The sequence below is a fragment of the Miniopterus natalensis genome, chromosome 7 (assembly GCF_054644295.1).
Source record: "Miniopterus natalensis isolate mMinNat1 chromosome 7, mMinNat1.hap1, whole genome shotgun sequence".
NCBI lineage: Eukaryota > Metazoa > Chordata > Mammalia > Chiroptera > Miniopteridae > Miniopterus > Miniopterus natalensis.
In genome coordinates, this window is record NC_142087.1 from 80,248,486 (window position 1) to 80,266,441 (window position 17,956).

Here is a 17,956-nt window from a genome sequence, read left to right on the forward strand (position 1 = left end):
GTGTAACTGAGACCCAGAAGGGTTGGGAGGTGGGGACAGAAAAAAAGGACATTTTAAGAAATAATGGCTGATATTTCCCAAATCTGGTGAGACACATCAACTCACAAATCCAAGAAATTCAGCACATCCATAAGTACAAAGAAAACCATCTGTAGGTGCATCATAGTCAAACTGCTGAAAACCAGAATTAAAGAGGAAAAGCTTGAAAGCAGCCAGAGATAATAGACACGTTATATCCAAGGAGCAGTATGAGTGATGGCTAACATCCCACAGAAGACCGTTGAACGGCGTCTCGAAAGTGCTGAAAGCAGAGAAGTTAACCTGCCAAATTACCTTTCAAATATGGAGGCAAAGTAATGACAGTTTTAGAAAAATAAAAGCTGAGAGGATGCTGCAGCAGCAGCCCCAGAAGGTTTACAGGCTGACGGGATGATGTCAGATGGTAACTCAGACCCTCAGGAGGAAGAAGTAACCACGGGTGATGGCAAATATAAAAACCTTTTTTTCTCAACTTTTTGAAAATACTTTTGGCTATTTAATGCAAAAATTACAACAATGGATTGTATAGTTTGTAGCGTATGAGGATTTAAAACATCTGACAACAGCACATAGGACAGTGGGATAAAAAGCATTAGACTCTCGCAAGGTTCTGGTATTTTACATGGGGAGGTACATTTTATACTCTGAGTCAACTAAGGGGAGTTGTATATTATAGCTATAAGAGAAACTACTTAAAAAGTAATACAAGAAGGTCTAGATAAAAAGCCAATGGACAGATTAATATATTAAAATTAAATACTAAAAATATTCAGTTAATGCAAAAGAAGGAAGTAAAGGAAGAACAGGAGTTTTTAATGAAACAAAGATAAAGCAAATAGAAAAATGGTGGCATAATATCAGTAAGACCAAACATATCAGTAAGTACCTTAAATGTAAAGGAATTGAACGTTCCACTTAAAAGACAGAGATGGTCATTGTGGGCCGGAAGGTGAGATCGGCCACGTGCTGGTTGGAAGAGGATTGCTTTAAATAAAAACAGCTTGAAAAGAAAAAATGGAAAAGGCCATTCTGTGCCAGTCATAAGAAAAAGAAAACCGTTGTTATATCGGTGTCCGTGAAGTTGATTTGAAGAAAGAGTTATTGTCAAGGTTAAAGAGGAGCACCAGGGAACGTTCTATGTTGACAGAAAAGTTTAATACCTTGGTGGGATGCTGCTCACGTGGGTGTATGCATCCACATGTGTCATTTTATCAAACTTAAGATCTTTGCACGTCTCCATATGAATTTTACCTTCTAAACACACCTTGTAAAGATGTTGCCAGTGTAGTGCATCAGAAATGAAAGCTCATACCATACCTTTGTCCTTCCTGTTCGCTCCTGCCCCCTTCAGGCTCCCCATGGAAGTCAGCCTGTTTTTCCCACCCAACAATGCAGTTTCTTCTCTGCAGTGCTTTCTTGAACACAACCTGTGTTTTTGTTTTTTTTCCTGTAAAACAACATATTTTATTGGGAGTTATCAGGCTTCCACCCAGAGGCAGGGTCTTTCTCAGAGCCCAGTGGAACTGCCTATATGTGAACATCGAGGTCTGGCTTTAGTTTGACATCACCTCATCCTTGACAGTTCTTACTTGTTTTTTCACCAACTCTGGCTTTTCTGCAGTGTGCAGGCACTGGGCCCCAGAGAGGAAACTACGGAAACAGACTATCTTCCCTCTTGGACTTTACAGTCATAATTTCGCTTTCTTTTGTAAAACTCAAATTAACATGGAAGTTTAAAATCCAGAAGTTAAGCTCATTGGGTGAGACGTTGCAGACTGTCATTCTGCATGTGAATTGTATTGTGCTCCAGATGGTCACGACTTCCTACCTGGGTTGGGGGGCTGGCCACCAGCACAGAGAAGAAGATGAGAGGACAGTGGTATTGCATTCTGCATGAGGTTGGGTTTCAGACTTGAGGCGTAGGACAAAGATTGAGCACAGGAAAAATTTTAGTCTTTAAACATTGGCATCATAGTCACTGAGTGAGATGCTCTAACTAGCACATCCACATGGCCAGGGAGCCTGGCAGGGCTAGTGGGAACGGAGCTTCAGTGAAACCTCACCCACTGTTCAGGAGACATGGCCACATATCAGGCTCACCCTGGAAATTATTATTCCACCCTTCCCCCCTTCCTCCCTTCCTTCCCCGTTACTCCTCCCTCCCTTCCTTCCCCATTACTCCTCCCTCCCTTCCTTCCCCATTACTCCTCCCTCCCTTCCTTCCCCATTACTCCTCCCCCCTTCCTTCCCCATTACTCCTCCCTCCTCCCTTCCTTCCCCCTATTCCTCCCTCCTCCCTTCATTCCCCATTATTCCTCCCTCCCCCTTCCTTCCGCCATATTCCTCTCTTCCCCCTTCCTTCCCTGTTTGTCCTCCCTCCCCCCTTCCTTCCCCCATATTCCTCTCTTCCCCCTTTCTTCCCCATATTCCTCCCTCCCCCCTTCCTTCCTCCATATTCCTCCCTCCCCCTTCCTTCCTCATATTCCTCCCTCCCCCCTTCCTTCCCCCTTATTCCTCCCTCCCCCCTTCCTTCCCCCATATTCCTCCCTTTCTTCCCCTTATTTCTCCCTCCCTCCTTCCTTCCCTGTGAGCCCTCTCCCCTCCACCATTTCCTTCCCAGTCATTCCTCCTTTCCTCCCTTACCTTCTCTGTTGTGGGCCTGGTGGGAGTGGAGCTGATGGAGGGGAGGGGGGGAGAAGCTGTGCATACAGTTAAATTCATGTAAGTGAAATTAGATACCTACCTGCATTTGAGAATTGCCACCTGCAGGGAATTAGCCAAAAGTGAAGTTACAGATTCATCCCAGTATCGAGGGTAAATGTGTACTCATTTCTGGGGTACCATCAGCATTCATATGACAGGGTCTTGTTTATAAAACCCCAATGCAGCCGCTTCTCTGGAAAACTATTTACAGCACGATTTTTATCTCTTTGATCATTTGGGAAGCCCAAGTTTAAAGGACTGTTGAACAAATGAATTTGAGAATTATAACATTGAGTTCAATTAAAAAGCCTTTTTAGCTGAAACAATTGTTTATAGCACCATATTTAATTCCTATAAAACTGTATTCTAAACTATCTTCTGAGACATTTCAGTGTTACATTAAGAGTTGTTGCCTTTGGTAATCACTGGTTCATTTGCTTTAAAGCATCATGTCATCTTGGGCTTAGGAGAAAGATTACCTTTTGTGCAGGGATAATGGGCTTAAGAGTCTAGTAAAACACATTAACCAGTTTTCCCAATTTTGTTGTTTCTTTTTCTCTGCAGTTCCGTGCCTTAGCACCCATGTACTATCGAGGGTCGGCTGCAGCTATAATTGTTTATGATATCACAAAAGAAGTAAGACCTATATTGTGTTCTTCAGTCTATTTTGAAAACTCTCTTGGTTGCTTAGCTCTCCAGTTGCTTTCCTCTTGTGTGTTACAGGAGACCTTTTCAACATTAAAGAATTGGGTAAAGGAGCTTCGACAACACGGCCCACCTAATATTGTAGTTGCCATTGCAGGAAATAAGTGTGATCTTATCGACGTGAGGTAAGTTATTAGAACAGGAGATTACAATGCTGATCATGTGTTCCTTTTCTTACCGAGCCAATATCCAGTACAAGAATCTTGCTTTTATTTTATCTCTGACATTGAAAAATCCCTTTCTGTTGTGTGGTTGGAGTCCTGAAGTTTCAAAGTAAAATTAAGAGTTCAGGCACTTGGAGCCAATTAGATTATGTATGTGGACAGGTGTGTGATTTCTTTAACGTTGGTTGTATCAGGCTTGACATTATCTGAGCTTAGCTTAGCGCCCGGCTCCCATGACATAGGATTCTGGAATGGCAAAAGCAGATTTTCAGGAAAGCCTATTTATTGGAAGTTTCTGTGGACCATTTCCACAATTTGCAAAGCAGGGGCATTACTTTGGGGCCAGGGGAAACCCTGCCATTCTCCGATCATTCCACTGCACGCATTACTAGCAGTGCGATTTTGTTTTATTTAACCATAGACCAAGCCATTCCTGGTACTTTTGTCATCATCAATCTGGTGAATTACTGGGTAGGTGGGGATAACATGAAGTGTTGATGGGTCACATTTCTGATTTACAATCGTTGCCTTCCAGAGAAGTCATGGAGAGAGATGCTAAGGACTACGCAGACTCCATCCATGCGATTTTTGTAGAGACCAGTGCAAAAAATGCGATAAACATCAATGAACTCTTTATAGAAATTAGTGAGTATCTCTGTGCCGTATGGGTTTCCCCCATGCAGGGCAACTTCAAACAGAATTATCTTGCTGGGTGGAATTCCTTCCTCATGTAGAGTCGCCTCGTCTCTGGTGTGGTTCTCAGTGGAATGAGAATTGAGAGGGTAACAGTGACAGCTGGTTTTCATGTCATGTAATTGCTGGAGAGCTGCTGCCTGATGACTGTGGCCCTTCTATTAAAAACATTGCTACTGAATAAATAATGCACGGAGCCTGGAGGGCCTGGAAGCTGTCGCCTCTCCCTCTTTCTCTCTTTCTCTCTTTATGTGTTTCAATTAGTCTTCCAAAGTCATTGAAAATGAACAAAATAAATAAGGGGAAGGGAAGTGCATGTGGAATTCCACTGTAAGGAAACCCTCAAAAATTAATTCTAGGCAAGTAAAAGGTAAGGCCTGTTTTCCCACCTCTCCCCCTCCCCTTTCCAGAAGTGTTAACATGATGACACTAGATGGGAGAAGCTGCTGCGTACTTTTGGGACCCCTCTGCAGATTATATCTGTTTATTCATTTAAGTTCATCAGAATATGTATTGAGAACCATTCCAGGCTCAGGGGAGACAATGGAGAATGAAACAGACTTGGCCCCTGCTCCCCTGGAGCACAGACTGGCCTGCGGGAGATGACAGTGAGCACAGAAACGAGTAAGATCCTCAGATGATAAGCATCGATAGCAAGAAAATAATATAGGACGAAGTGAGAGTGTCTGCAGGTGGTCAGGGAAAAGGCCTCTCCTGAGCAGGTGATATTGGAGCTGAGGTGCTACAGGGTAGGCCGTGCCCAGACCTGACTTCATGTTAACTAAACATGTCAGACTCCAGATGGAGAGCAGGAGACAGCCATCGGGGCACCGTGAACTTACTCATTAAGATCCATCGTCCGTGAGATCCGAGATTGCTGAGGCTGGAAGGGTGTTCAGTGCCCACCAGGACCCACCATTGACGGCCCACCAGTGGAGCAGGCCTGGGCAGGCGCTGGGACACGGCAGCAGAAGGCCCTGGTGACCCTGACAGCTGGCGGTGGGGGCCCAGCTCCAACAATGTGGCCACACTGGAGTGTAAGCCTCTGGTCTCCCAATTGCTGGGGTTGTTTTTGTTTTTATTTTTAGTTTTTGATGTTTTTAGTTTGTTCAGAGAACCAGAGATCTGAATTTTATGTAACATATCCCATTGTTTAGATTTGGCCACTAACTCAGATATTTTCAGAGTACTGTTCAGGCCTACCAAGCCCATCTGCTGGCAGAGAAGGCCAGTGCATGGCTGGTTTGCAACTTCTGATCCAGCCCCTTCATTTCAACATAAAAAATTCATAATAATTATTATCTTCTTAGATTGTAAATAGCAGTTACCCAGATGCATTCTTGAAAGGCAGTTTGAGGCCAGTCAGGAATTTTTCACAGTTTAAGCTAAAAAACCTAAGTGTGGTGTCAGCAGTGTACTGAAATTATTACTATGCTTAAGTGTTTTTACTCTAGCAGTATTAAAACAGGAAGGTAGTGAAAATCCTTAGATTAAAAACTAACATGTACATGCTCATTTTAACTGTGAAAAAATATATGTTCACAAACATTAGGAAAATCTAGAGAGATGTAAATTGAGGTTATTGTTTACTGGGTATTGTAAAAGTTGCATTAGCACAGTGACTGGCATGCTTGCTTCTTACTGAAGTGTAAATGCTCACATCAGAAGTATAATCCTGAAGGAATTTTCACAAAGTGTACTCCTGCAACCTGTACCCAGAGCAAAACCCGGGTGCACTCCAGGAACACCCACCCCACCCCCTGGGAACCACTGTCCTGACGACTGACTCTTCAGATCTGTTTTGCCTGTTTTCATACTTTATGTGTTTAAAACATACTGTATTTTCTCTTGTTCCCTAGCTTCCTTATCTCTACATACACTTTTAGGCTCATCCATGTCATTGCCTGATCCATTCTCGTCCGTGTGGGGCGTCTGTCAGAGTCAGAATGGAAGTGGGGAGAATACCCACGGTGGTTATCCATCCTGTTGATAGGCATCTGAGTGCTTGTTTCCAATTTAGAGCTTTTACAAATGGTGCTGCTGTGAACATTCTGCTTCCTGTCCAGTATGTACACAATAGGCACACGTTTTTGTTGTTTTGTTTTGTTGTTGTTTTTAATATATCCATTGATTTCAGAGAGAGGAAGGGAGAGGGAGAGGTAGAAACATCAATGATGAGAGAGTCATTGATCGGCTGCCTCCTGCACGCCCCCGACTGAGGACAGAGCCTGCAACCTGGACATGTGCCCTGACCGGGAATCCAGCCGAGATCTGGATCCTTGGTCAGTGCTCAACCGCTGAGCCACACCCAGCTGGGCAGGCACACATTTTTGGTAGGTGTATTTTTATACCAGGAGAGGAATAACTGAGTCATGTGTATGCTTGTCTTCAGTACAAGTGTACTTGCTGACTCTCACACCAGGCGCATAGGAGAATTCTCCATCCCTGGTGGGTAGGTAATGATTTTGCATTTCCATTACCGTTAATGAGGTGGAACACCTTTCCAGGTATTTATTCACATTTACATACTATCAGCATGTCCTCCTTTGTGAAATTTTGCCTCTTTTCCTGTTCAGTTGCCTGCCTTTTCCCTAGTGTTCATTGTTTACTTGAATTGTGAGTCCACTGGTGATCATGTGTGTTGGGCAGATCTGCTCTGTGGCTTTATTTCCATGTCTGACTCCTTTGATGAACTGGAGTTTTTAATCGTAGTAGAATCCCATTGGTCCTTGTTTTCCTATATGGTTGGCGCTTTTTGGCTCCAGTTTGAGAAGTCATTGCCTGTTCCCAGGTCAGGAAGTTGCTCTCCTCTGCCTTTTAAACGTGCTTTAGAGATGACTCTGTTTTCCCAGGTGTACTTCCAGGACCCGGTTAGTGAGAAATATGTGATGTCAGGAAGCTTCAGAATAGCTTTTAAATCAACTTGCAGTTTATTCACAACAAGCGTGTATAGGCATTTGAAAAGTAGTGGTAGGACATACCGGGGAACACTTGCAGGTCATGTGGACGCCATGCTGGGTACTACCCACCCAGACTTGCAGGCCACTCAACCTGCTGGAGGCTCCAGTTGTAGCAACCAAGAACCCAGGAGCTGGCAGATTCCATCTCAGGCTGCTCGTGCCCAGAATGCACATGCCAGTTCATTTCATGTTTTCGGAATGCCTCCATGCCAGGTGCTGTGCTAAATAATCCTGGAAACAAGGATGGAGAAACAGAATCTCCTCCTCCAAAGGGCTGAGGGTCTAATCTGAGGGAGGTCTTTGCATAAACAAATACATGACAACGTGCTTCTGACTTCCTGATGGATTTTAGTGCATGAGATGTTGGAGAGTTAGGAAGCAGGAGGACATCAGGAAAGCCTTTGATAGAAGCAGCCCTGAAGTTATTGGCGAGGTAGGTGGATAGGTGATTTAAGGTTTCCCTCGAAATTGGCATTATGCTTCATAGAGCAGTAAAGTGAAACCTGTTCATTCTCATACATGGTTGGTAGCAGCACAAAGTGGCACAGCCTCTTTAGAGAGCAATTTGGCAGCATCTGTCAAAATTTAAATCGCACGTCCTTTCTGTGTCTGTGCCAGGCAGACACGGCTACAAGGGATGTGTCGGGGTCATACCCAGGAATAGAAGAGCATGACCTGGCTCTTCCACTCTGTTAACTTATCCAACACATCCACTCCGGTTCCCATTCTTGCACCGTTGTTAGTAGCATCATAATATTTCAAACAAGCTGTCCAGCAGCGAGGCGCCACTTCAGTTACAGTTCATCCATACACTGCAGTGTCATAGCGTATAAACTAGAGGGACAGCTCTCCAGGCACTGTGCTGGGACAGTCCCAGGTGCACCATGAAGACAGCAAGGTGGAGAGCTGTGCACTCTGTATGCTCCTGCCTGTCTAGGAAGGGGGGGACAGGTTGAGGTGCGTGTACCTATTCATGGACAGAGTGACGGGCTTGTTCTGATTAATTATTTTACCATGTGCATGTATTACCTACTCAAAACAAGACATTTTTTAACAGGTACTTTTTTAAAAAAGTGTTACTAAATGCCACGCGATATCCTTATTTGGACCCTAGAACGGAAACAGAATGTTAATGGAAAACTGATGGTATCTGAAAAAAGTGTGGAGTTCAGTTACTAGTGATGTGCCAATATTGGATTCTTCATTTTGACAGATGTTCCATGGCAGCATAAGATAGTAACATTGGGGGACACTAGGAGAAGGGTATACAGCAACTCTCTATATTATCTTTACAACTTTTCAGTAAATCTAAAATCATTCCAAAATTAAAAGTTTATTAAACTTTATTTTCATGAAGCCTGTCAAGTTACATCTACAAAATTGTGTCTGAGAATGAGAAGATTTGAAAAATTAAGGCTCATTACCTTCCCTCCTCCCCTCTTGGTTTAGGTCGAAGAATTCCATCCACTGACACCAACCCGCCATGTGGCGGGAAGGGCTTCAAACTCCGGAGACAGCCTTCAGAGCCCAGGCGAAGCTGCTGTTGACTGAGCCTCAGCTTCTCAGACTCAATGAAGTAGGTGGTCCTGAAAGCTAATAGGAGGGCTGGGGGCCCTGCCACCAGGCTTCGCCCAGCCAATCTGGTGGTCTTCGTGCAAAAAAGAGTCACAGAAATTTACCAGTCTGTTTCCTGTTTGAAGATTGCAGCAGTACTATTTCAGTCTGTGGATTTGTGTTATGTAAAGACTCTGGTGTACAAAGGGACTCCATCACTGGCTTTTGACCTTGCTGGAAAGGAACATGTAATTGTATGGATGGTAGGATCAAATTGTTGAGTCGTTTTGTAATCAAGATTTTATGTAACATTTATAAAGGGAAAATGAGCACTTTCGTCGTTCATGAGGGAAAGAAGACCTCGTGGAGATTATAATTTCCTTGGTTTCCCATTTCCACTGTTCTAGGGAGTTGTATAATTTAAAATGTGGTAGGATACCATTAAGTGGAGGGATGGCAATTATTATCTGAAGGTAAATGGGTTATTTATCGGACTGATGGAAATGATTGCACCCGCCATCTCCAAAGCACTTTCTATTGCATACATTAGCCCAGGATGCATACAGTAAGTTCACAACAGCAACAGCCCACAGCTCACCCTAGGTTTGCATTCTGACCCTGTCCTGTATGTGTCACCAAACTCATTATTGGCACCTTTTGTAATAAGCTCTCAGGATTGGGGTGGTGGTGGTAAAGAAGCTGACTGGAATAAATTGAAATGCATATGTTTAAACTCACTAACTGGTTTTAAAAGGAAGAAAAAGAAAGTAGTGTAAATGCTGTCAATTTTTTATTTAACCCATATATTTTGGTGGGGGAAACAATTATCTGTTGCTTAGCCTATGTAAAGTTGTAGTCTGTATTTATGAGACCATGGCTTAAAAAGTATAAATTATGTAAATACAGTAATAAATTCTATGTTTCATTCCATTTAATCTTGCCCCATCTTGTGTATGCCCACCCCATTTTCGGCCTGTCCACAGGAGACTGTTCAAAGCACATTTATGTTGTGCAAAAGCATAGAGCCTTAGCTTGCCATCTTTAAAGATTTCTCTGCCTTTCCTTCTACCCCCCACCCCCAAATCCCATCTGGAAATCATAATACAGACATATGCCACTTGGACAAGCCTGACTGGCCCTTCCTAGCCTTGGGGTAAAAAATTAAGCTCCAAGCTCAAGTCATTTACCTGGTCTTGGTAATAAGTTTATTTTCGCTTTTAACAGCGACCTCAGACCAAACTGAAGAAAGCTTTCCTCGTTAACAATTTAGCTTATCTTTCCGGTTCCCTTTTTGCCCCCCCTGCCTCTGTTAGTGGTTAACACTCTTTTCCCTCAGGGAGCTTAATGAGGTTTTTAATACAATCTAAAAATAAAGCACTGAAGTGAAGTTGGTGAAAATTTGTTCCTGGTCTAATTTGGCACCCTTCCAACCTGAGTATTGTAAGGGAAGGAAATTTACAAGATTAAATAGGAAATGAAACAGCTTGAATTTCAAACTAAATTGTATTTTCAGAGCTCTCCTTAAACTGAACAGTCGAAACTTTTAAAAATAATTGTTATTTCTTTGTGCACCCCACTTGATATGGGTGGATTTTAATGGGAAAATTGTAACTCAGATGAAGTACAGAGCGACTCCCTTCTCCCTGGGGAATGTCTCAGGCGTTTGAAATTGTTTATTTTTTTATTAAAGCCGATAGAAGGCACATAGGTAGTGAACGTTCCAATGTCACTTTGTTTAAAATAATGTGGACTCTCTGCCCACCCCCGCACCACCCCACTGCCCTGCCGCTGCCACCACCACCATCTTGCTTTTTGTGTTGTTGATTTCAGAGAGAGGGAGGGAAAGGGAGAGGGAGAGGCAGAAACATTAGTGATGAGAGAATCTGATCGGCTGTCTCCTGCCAGCCCCCTACTGGGGATCGAGCCTGAAACCCAGGAATGTGCCCTGAGCGGGAATCAAACCATGGCCTCCTGGTTCATGGGTCCATGCTCAGCCACTGAGCTACACCAGCCTGGGCATACTGCTTTAAGAAAAAACAAGTGATTCCAAGGTTTGGGCTCTTTGCACCAGATGGTGGCTTCACTTTATTTAATATACATCCAAGTGGATGCAGGCACCTGGCTACTGCCCTGGTATATCCCTAGCCTTCCTGCTCGGGACCTCTATCTCCATGACAACAGTATAAACACAAAGGTTGCTTGACTCATTCCCGAAGAGGTGATGCTTGTGTGGCCCCTTCTGTCCTGTTTTACCAAAAGATGGCGCCAATCTGTGACCTTCATAGATTTCCACCAAGCCTGCCAGTCAATGTTGGCAATTTCATGGTGTCTGGGTTCACAGAGAAAAGAAAAGTGCGTGCCTCCCCTTACTGGTGAGACAAGTGAGTTCCTCTAATCCTAATGTGACAGGACCATCCAGCCCCAGACGGGTCCATCCCTGTAGCCCTGCTATTTCTCAGACACCTTCCATCATGTGAGAGGGATTCTCTTTGGCTGTAGCCACATTTTATTCACAGAATGAATGGCGTGTGTATGGCTGTGCAGCACCAGCCACTATTCACACGGTTCTAGGCCTCTCCTCCCCTCGCTTCCATCAGTTGTCTCAGAAATTGACATGACACCATTCTCGTGTAATATGTTTTTAATCCTAAACAACAGCAACAGACTGCTCTCTCAGATCCACAATCTACGCACGATGAAACAGAGAAAAGGGGTTTTCATTCATTTGGTTTGCTTTTGGAATGCAAAGATGAATATTAACATCAGAAGCAGTGTTTCATTTTGAACACACTTTGGATATTAACCTGACTGAGCAACAATCTGATACACATTTCATATATATTCTTTGTTCTTATTTCTTTGGAGAAAAGGCTAGATTTCAAAGGAATTGAGGTCTAACCCATCTATAAAAGTCTTATTTTGGTTCCCTTATGACACAGGGCCATTTTTTTAAAAACTTTAGGGATTGAAAAGAGAAAAATAATTAATTAGCTGCAAGTGTATATTGATTCCTCTCAGAGAAATTGAAATAAGCTCTTTGCAGGTGTCTAATCCTAGTCACCAATGGTCTCTAGAAGTCTCCTTACATACAAGTGTTTTTCTGATCCTCTGATAACTAATTAACTATCATTTGGTGATTAAAAGAACAAAGTAAGAGTATGATCAAGTGTCCTTCATTTCAATTTCTCTTTAAGAAGTGATTGGGGAGAAGTACCTGTATGTAGGCCCTTCAGGTTCCAAATGAACCCTCCATCACCTGTTTCTCAGCCACGGGCAGGATAAGTTCCACATGTAGCAACAGAAAGATTTAGTTCCTTTAAAATAACACACTTCTGGGTTGCCCGTGTATGATGTTTGAAGTGCCTGCCTCCCCCACTTTGAAAGATTCGAGCCTTTTGTCTGAGAGGCTTGATCTGAGTGGGCCGGGATCCTCCTTGAAGTTGTCAGTTTTCATTATTTTTAAATATATAAGAAGGGAAAGAAAATCGTGTTTAATTCTCAGCTTCTCTTTAAGTTTTGTATTCTTTTCTATCCTCAAGAAGGAAAACAGGTTCTAGGAGGCCTTCTAAATTAAACTGAAAGCTACAGTAATGAGAATGTCCATTAGAGAACTATTCCCTGGCTTCCCTGGAGATGTGAACGCAGAATGTCTGCACTTCCGCCGCATGTGTCAGCGCGGGCACGTCTGATGCACATTACGTGGTGCTAATTGGCAGGTCAGCCTCAGAGCTTGAAAAGGCATTTCTTCATGGTCATGGGCAGCTGTTATATTCTGAGAATGAATTGCAAAAGAGGTTATGTTAATTCTTATAGGCATTTTTCACCTGTTTTAAAACTGAAACCGTGATCCATGGACCCTCAGTGTGTAAGATGGAGGCTCAGGGTATATTGCGTGCATGATAGAGCCCCATGCACTTTCAGATGTCTTTGCAAGAACCTGTAGAGGTAATGAAAGAGCCCATTCCTTCTGGGGGAATGTTACTCAAAGTCCCTTAACTCTGGTTTGTACTAGGTACCTGCTTTAGAACATTGGGAATGGCAGCTCCCTAACTCAGGCTGGCTCCCCTCTCCCAACTCCCTAGGCTGTAAATCTTCCTCCTGACCCTCTAATAAAAGTTAAAAGACAGTGATGAGCCAGATGTGTAACCCCATGTACAATCTTTTGTTACTTAAATTTGTTTTAGAGGGACAAGCAGCATGACTTCTGTTTACTCTTCAACTCCAAGAGGTGGTCTACCTCTCAACAGTTAATTTTTTATTTACCAATTTTTTAAAAATATGTTTTTATTGATTTCAGAGAGAAAGGAAGGGAGAGAGAGAGGAAGGGAGAGAGAGAGAAACATCAGTGATGAGAGAGAATCATTGATCAGCTGCCTTCTGCACGCCCCCTACTAGGGATCGAGCCCGAAACCCAGGCATGTGCCCTGACCGGAATCAAACCATGACCTACTGGTTCATGGGTCAACACTCAACCACTTATCCACACCAGCTGGGCAACAGTAAATATTTTTTTAAAGGAAAAAATGGAATGTTCCTTCCAGGGTCAGGTTGTTACTGACAACTTCAATTAGCATGGTCCCTTCAATTAGCATGGTCTATCAAAAATTTAAAAATGATTCCAGGTTAATGTTTAGGAGAGAAAAAATAGTCCAAGCAACGATTTATCCAGGAGGTAAACACTGTACTGTATAGTTTTAGAAGAGGGAGGTGTGATGGGATTTAACCCAGGACAGAAAGAAACCACCTCTGCCAATTTCTCTTGACAGCAGAGTTACTTGCCTTGACTTCCAGTAATAGAAATCCAGGCAACTTTATTACCTGGTTTGCAAGAAACATTAATGTAATTCTGGGGCATTTGTCCTATTCTCTGTGCAAATGAATTCTAAAAAGTATTAGAAAGGTGTTACATTTCTCAGGAGCCTCCGCTTTTTCAGTCCAAGAGACTAAGTGAGAGACCCTTTGTGATGAAGTTTTCATTAGACCTAATGAACAAAGTGAGTAAATAGAATAAGAATGTCCGTATTTCTCAGTTTGTCCTTCAGGATTCTCTCAGCACGTGGGGAAATGGTTGACTTCCCAAATCAAGGAGGACTTCTGCTAGCATAGATCAACTTGAATTTGAGTCTATACCATCAGGAATAAAGAACATCTGTGTTCTTCCCTTGCAGAGTGTAATCAATTATAGATATGCTAGAATATTTGGGGCTTCCAAACAAAAGGATTCAGAAGTTCAATAACAAGAAAGACCTTTCACAGGTCAAGTTGTTACTGCATACCTTATGATTATGTTACTGCATAATCATAAGAAAGACTTTTCTTATGATTATATTGAACATTTTAGATAGCAAGGTTAGAATGTGTCATTAGTAGATACTAGAATTAAAATTATGGAGCCTTAAGTTTAATTAAAAAAAAAAGTTTTCATTTATTGCCAGTTTGTTCTCAGATCTATAGGGTGCCCAGTGCCTCATCAAAATACTTCATAATTGAAACAAAGAAAATTTGGGGTAGCTTTCCATGAACAGGAATTCAAGTGCCAAGAATTCAGCCAATTAATGGGAAATCCTAAGACAGCAATGATTTTTTGAAAGGGCCTCCTTTAATTGGCAGTTTTAAATGATAGACCTTAATGTTCTTCTTAATCATGCAACAGAAGCAAAACATGCTAGTTTTCCTGCCACATCTTGATTCAGGAACTTTTCAGTGTTTCTGGAAGCAAATTACTTAATATCAGTGCTACTTTGGAGAAAATCATTTTTCACATAGCATTTTGTACATAGGGCCAGTAATCTTTACTTGGAACTGAAGTCCAGGAAACTCGCACAAAGTCGTGTTGTAGAAAAGGCCTAGAGCATGGGTCAGGCCAGTGGGGGCAAGCAGCACACACTCCCACTTGGGAGCACTGTCGGCACGCGGCGGCGTATGACTTCACCTTGGGGCTTAATCCTAATCTCATTTGTCCTTTATGAATGTTTTTATTAAATTTACCCTTGAATAATCAGATTTACCCCCTGAGGAATTTCAAAAGCAGGGCTTGAATTTGTGTACCTGCTTTTACTTTACTTATGAGGTTATTACATAATTGATGAAACTTTTCCTTAATATGGACCGTGCCCATGATGTCAGAGTGGCCAGTCTGTTCCGTGCAGGAAAACCATCAGCAGCTGGCTCAGCAGAGCAACTGATTGGTGGCAATGTTTTTAAACCATTTGTCGTGTTGTGTGGACAGAGCTTTATTGCTCTGGGAAAGATTTTCTCTCTCTCCTCCAGTTCTGTCTTTCCATCATTACACTTTATGAGTCACTCACGTGGTTGTCAGTCATGCCTCTGACTCTCTAAAGAATTGATGTCTTGCCTTCTCTGTGATCAAAATGGACTTCTTGTCTTATTTCTCTTATTCTCATTTTGCAGTGGGCCGTCCCTTAAAGACACAGGGCGCCAGCCGCCTCCGTAGTGCACGTGACAGTGGGGTGCCACCTTCCGCAGGCACAGTGGGGTTGATCCCCATGTCCAGCAAGGGAGGTGAGGCACCACGAGCGCCGTCAGCAAACAGGGCTAATTTTAGGTGAACTCCCACATTTTGAGAGGCAGTAACAGTGGCAACATGACCAAGGGACAAAATGTTTTTTACCGTTGGTGATGAGAGTGTCAGAACTTCATTTAGTGTGTAATAGGGCATTTGTCAAAGGATATAAAAACCTAAGTTCATAGTCTTGAAGAGAAACAGCTTTGGAGTATGGAAGTGAGCCTAGATATTAAGTTTAAAGACAGACAAAAAATGCTAAGCCATCATCCCAGCAATTCTCTCTCCTAGGAATGTCATGCCTTTTCAAGACCTGATGCAAGGAATAAGATACTTGTGCCTTTTTATAATAGCGTCTGTTGCAACAAAAAATAAGATGAAGTTGCTACCAGTTTAGGCCGCTTGGTAGCACTATGAACAGCCCAGATTTATAGCCGTGGCTCCCCTGCATGACGCATCCCTCGATTACCTGTGATGAACTATTGTAACAATGGCTTGCCAAGCTTATATGGATGTTTAGAGACTTTATTTTTGCAGTCTTAACCTTGGGCTGGACCTGAGTCTGTAGGTAAACCATATGATGTCTGTACTGTTTGTAGATGCTAACAAAAGGAAATGAGATGTTTGGGTTTTCATTGTAAGATTTTTCTGTCTTATGCTGGTGGTAGATATTTGCAGACGGTGGTTGCTTTGGCATACTTCTAAACTATATTGTTTTAGTTTGAATATCCTATCAACTTTTATAGAGGATAACATGCTAAGTCTCTGCGGAGTTTGTTGTAAGAAGGGTGTAAACATTTTCTTAATAAAATGCTGTTTATAAATATGTGCATTTGCCTTTCAAATGGTTTCTTTTCGTGATAGTATTCATCACACGCTTTTCTTAACCAAATATTCTGAAATCGCTTTAAAATGATGTTTGAAAACTGAAGTAGCAGAACTCTGATATCTCTGGCATCTGGTGAGCAGCAACCTAAACATATATGCTGATCTGGCTTCCCAGCCTCCTGTGTCTTCGTACGCAAGCCCTCTCCCTCCCCTTCTCCCCCGCCCTTGTGTCCTCCCATAGTCCTGCTGGGGAGCGGCGCTGGAGGCAGCCTGCAAAGCCTCCGAGGAACGTCAGAGGGAATTCTGCTTCCCCCCGAGAAAGGAACAGTGAGGTGCTTCGCTTGGTTCACAGGAGAAACGCTTTATGCCGTCCGTCACCCATATTGGGGGATTTCATCAAAGGTGCCCGCAAACTTCCATTCTGGTGTTAACTTCAACCCTGGAATCCCTTGGTACCGCTCACTGCCTACAGAAGAACATCACACATCACACATTCGTGTTCCCCGGGAGATCCCTCTTAGATAGGAGCACATCTGTCTATATTTTGTGGTTATGTTGAGAGAACTGACGTGTTCAAGTGAGGGACCCAGAGAGAGCTTGAGACAGACAGGCTTGGGTTTGAGTCTCAGCCTGGCCCCTTGCTAGGCTGTGCAGTTCTAGACAAAGTCCTTGACCTCTCTGAGTTTTATTACCTTTATCTATAAGGTGGGAAGATACGAAGAGAGCCTATCCCAAGTGGTTATGTATTTTGGCAAGATCCCTATGTAACTGGCATTTCGTACAGCGTGGATAAAGTCAGTCCTCACACATAATTAGTTTTTAAAAGCCCTCTCCCTGCTAATCCACATCTAATTCAGTTAAAATAACTATTTGTTGTGAGTTTGGTGTTCTCTTTGTTTTTTGCATTTTTGAAGTATAACATGCAGAAGATGCCATAAATCTTGTGTCCACCTCAGTAAATTTTCACAAAGGCGACATACCCATGTAACCACCCCTCCTATCAAAAAACGGGACATCAGGGCCATCCCAGAAGCCCTGCCCTGCACTCTCTTCCAGTCACTGTCCTGTTTCCTAACACCACAGATCAGTTTCGCCTGGTTTGGGACTTGACAGAGACACTGCATGGAGCCACAGGACGTGCTCTAGGGTCTGGCAGCTGGCATTCAGCAGGGCACCGTAGCCTTCACGTTCAGTCGCGCTGCCGCCAGTACCCCGCCATGGGGACAGACTGCCGCTTGTCCATCCTTCCCGGTTAGCAGGCACGGCATTGTCTCCAGGCTGGTGCTGTTGTGAATGTACCGTAATGAACCTTTTTTTTTTTTTTTTTAAATGTATCTTTATTGATTTCAGAGAGAGGAAAGGAGAGGGAGAGAGAGACAGAAACATCAATGATGAGAGTCATTGATCGGCTGCAGCCCACAACCCGGGCATGTGCCCCGACCGGGAATCGAACCCTGATCGCCTGGATCCTAGGTCGACGCTTAACCGCTGAGCCACGCCCGGCTGGGCCATAATGAACCTTCTTGCACGTCCTTGGCGCCCTATACAGATTTTTTCTTTTGGGCATATACCTGGGAGTGGAATTACTGGGTTCTGGGAGATGAATGTATTTATAGGTTGGTTTGTTTATTTTTGCTTCAGTAGATAAGTTTTCTAAAGCGGCCTAGCAACATAATGCCCATCGGCGGCGTGTGAGAGTCCCAGCTGCTCGGCATCCTTGCCAACACTGATGCTCCGTTTCAGCCTTGCTGGCCGGGGTGTGGTGGTGCTTTCAGTGGGATTTGCAT

At 43.2% G+C, this 17,956-nt stretch overlaps 1 protein-coding gene across 1 annotated transcript in view; it reads left to right on the top strand.

Annotated features, from left to right (window-relative positions):
* The window catches only part of RAB22A (RAB22A, member RAS oncogene family), a 50,018-nt gene extending 33,851 nt beyond the window's left edge, over positions 1-16,167 (top strand). Inside the window, exons 4-7 of the mRNA XM_087819191.1 lie at positions 3,307-3,378; positions 3,466-3,572; positions 4,147-4,256; positions 8,714-16,167. Of these exons, the coding sequence (XP_087675317.1) occupies positions 3,307-3,378; positions 3,466-3,572; positions 4,147-4,256; positions 8,714-8,811 (387 nt within the window). The 3' untranslated portion in view covers positions 8,812-16,167. The remainder of the gene's footprint in view (positions 1-3,306; positions 3,379-3,465; positions 3,573-4,146; positions 4,257-8,713) is intronic.
* Positions 16,168-17,956: the final 1,789 nt, after the last annotated feature.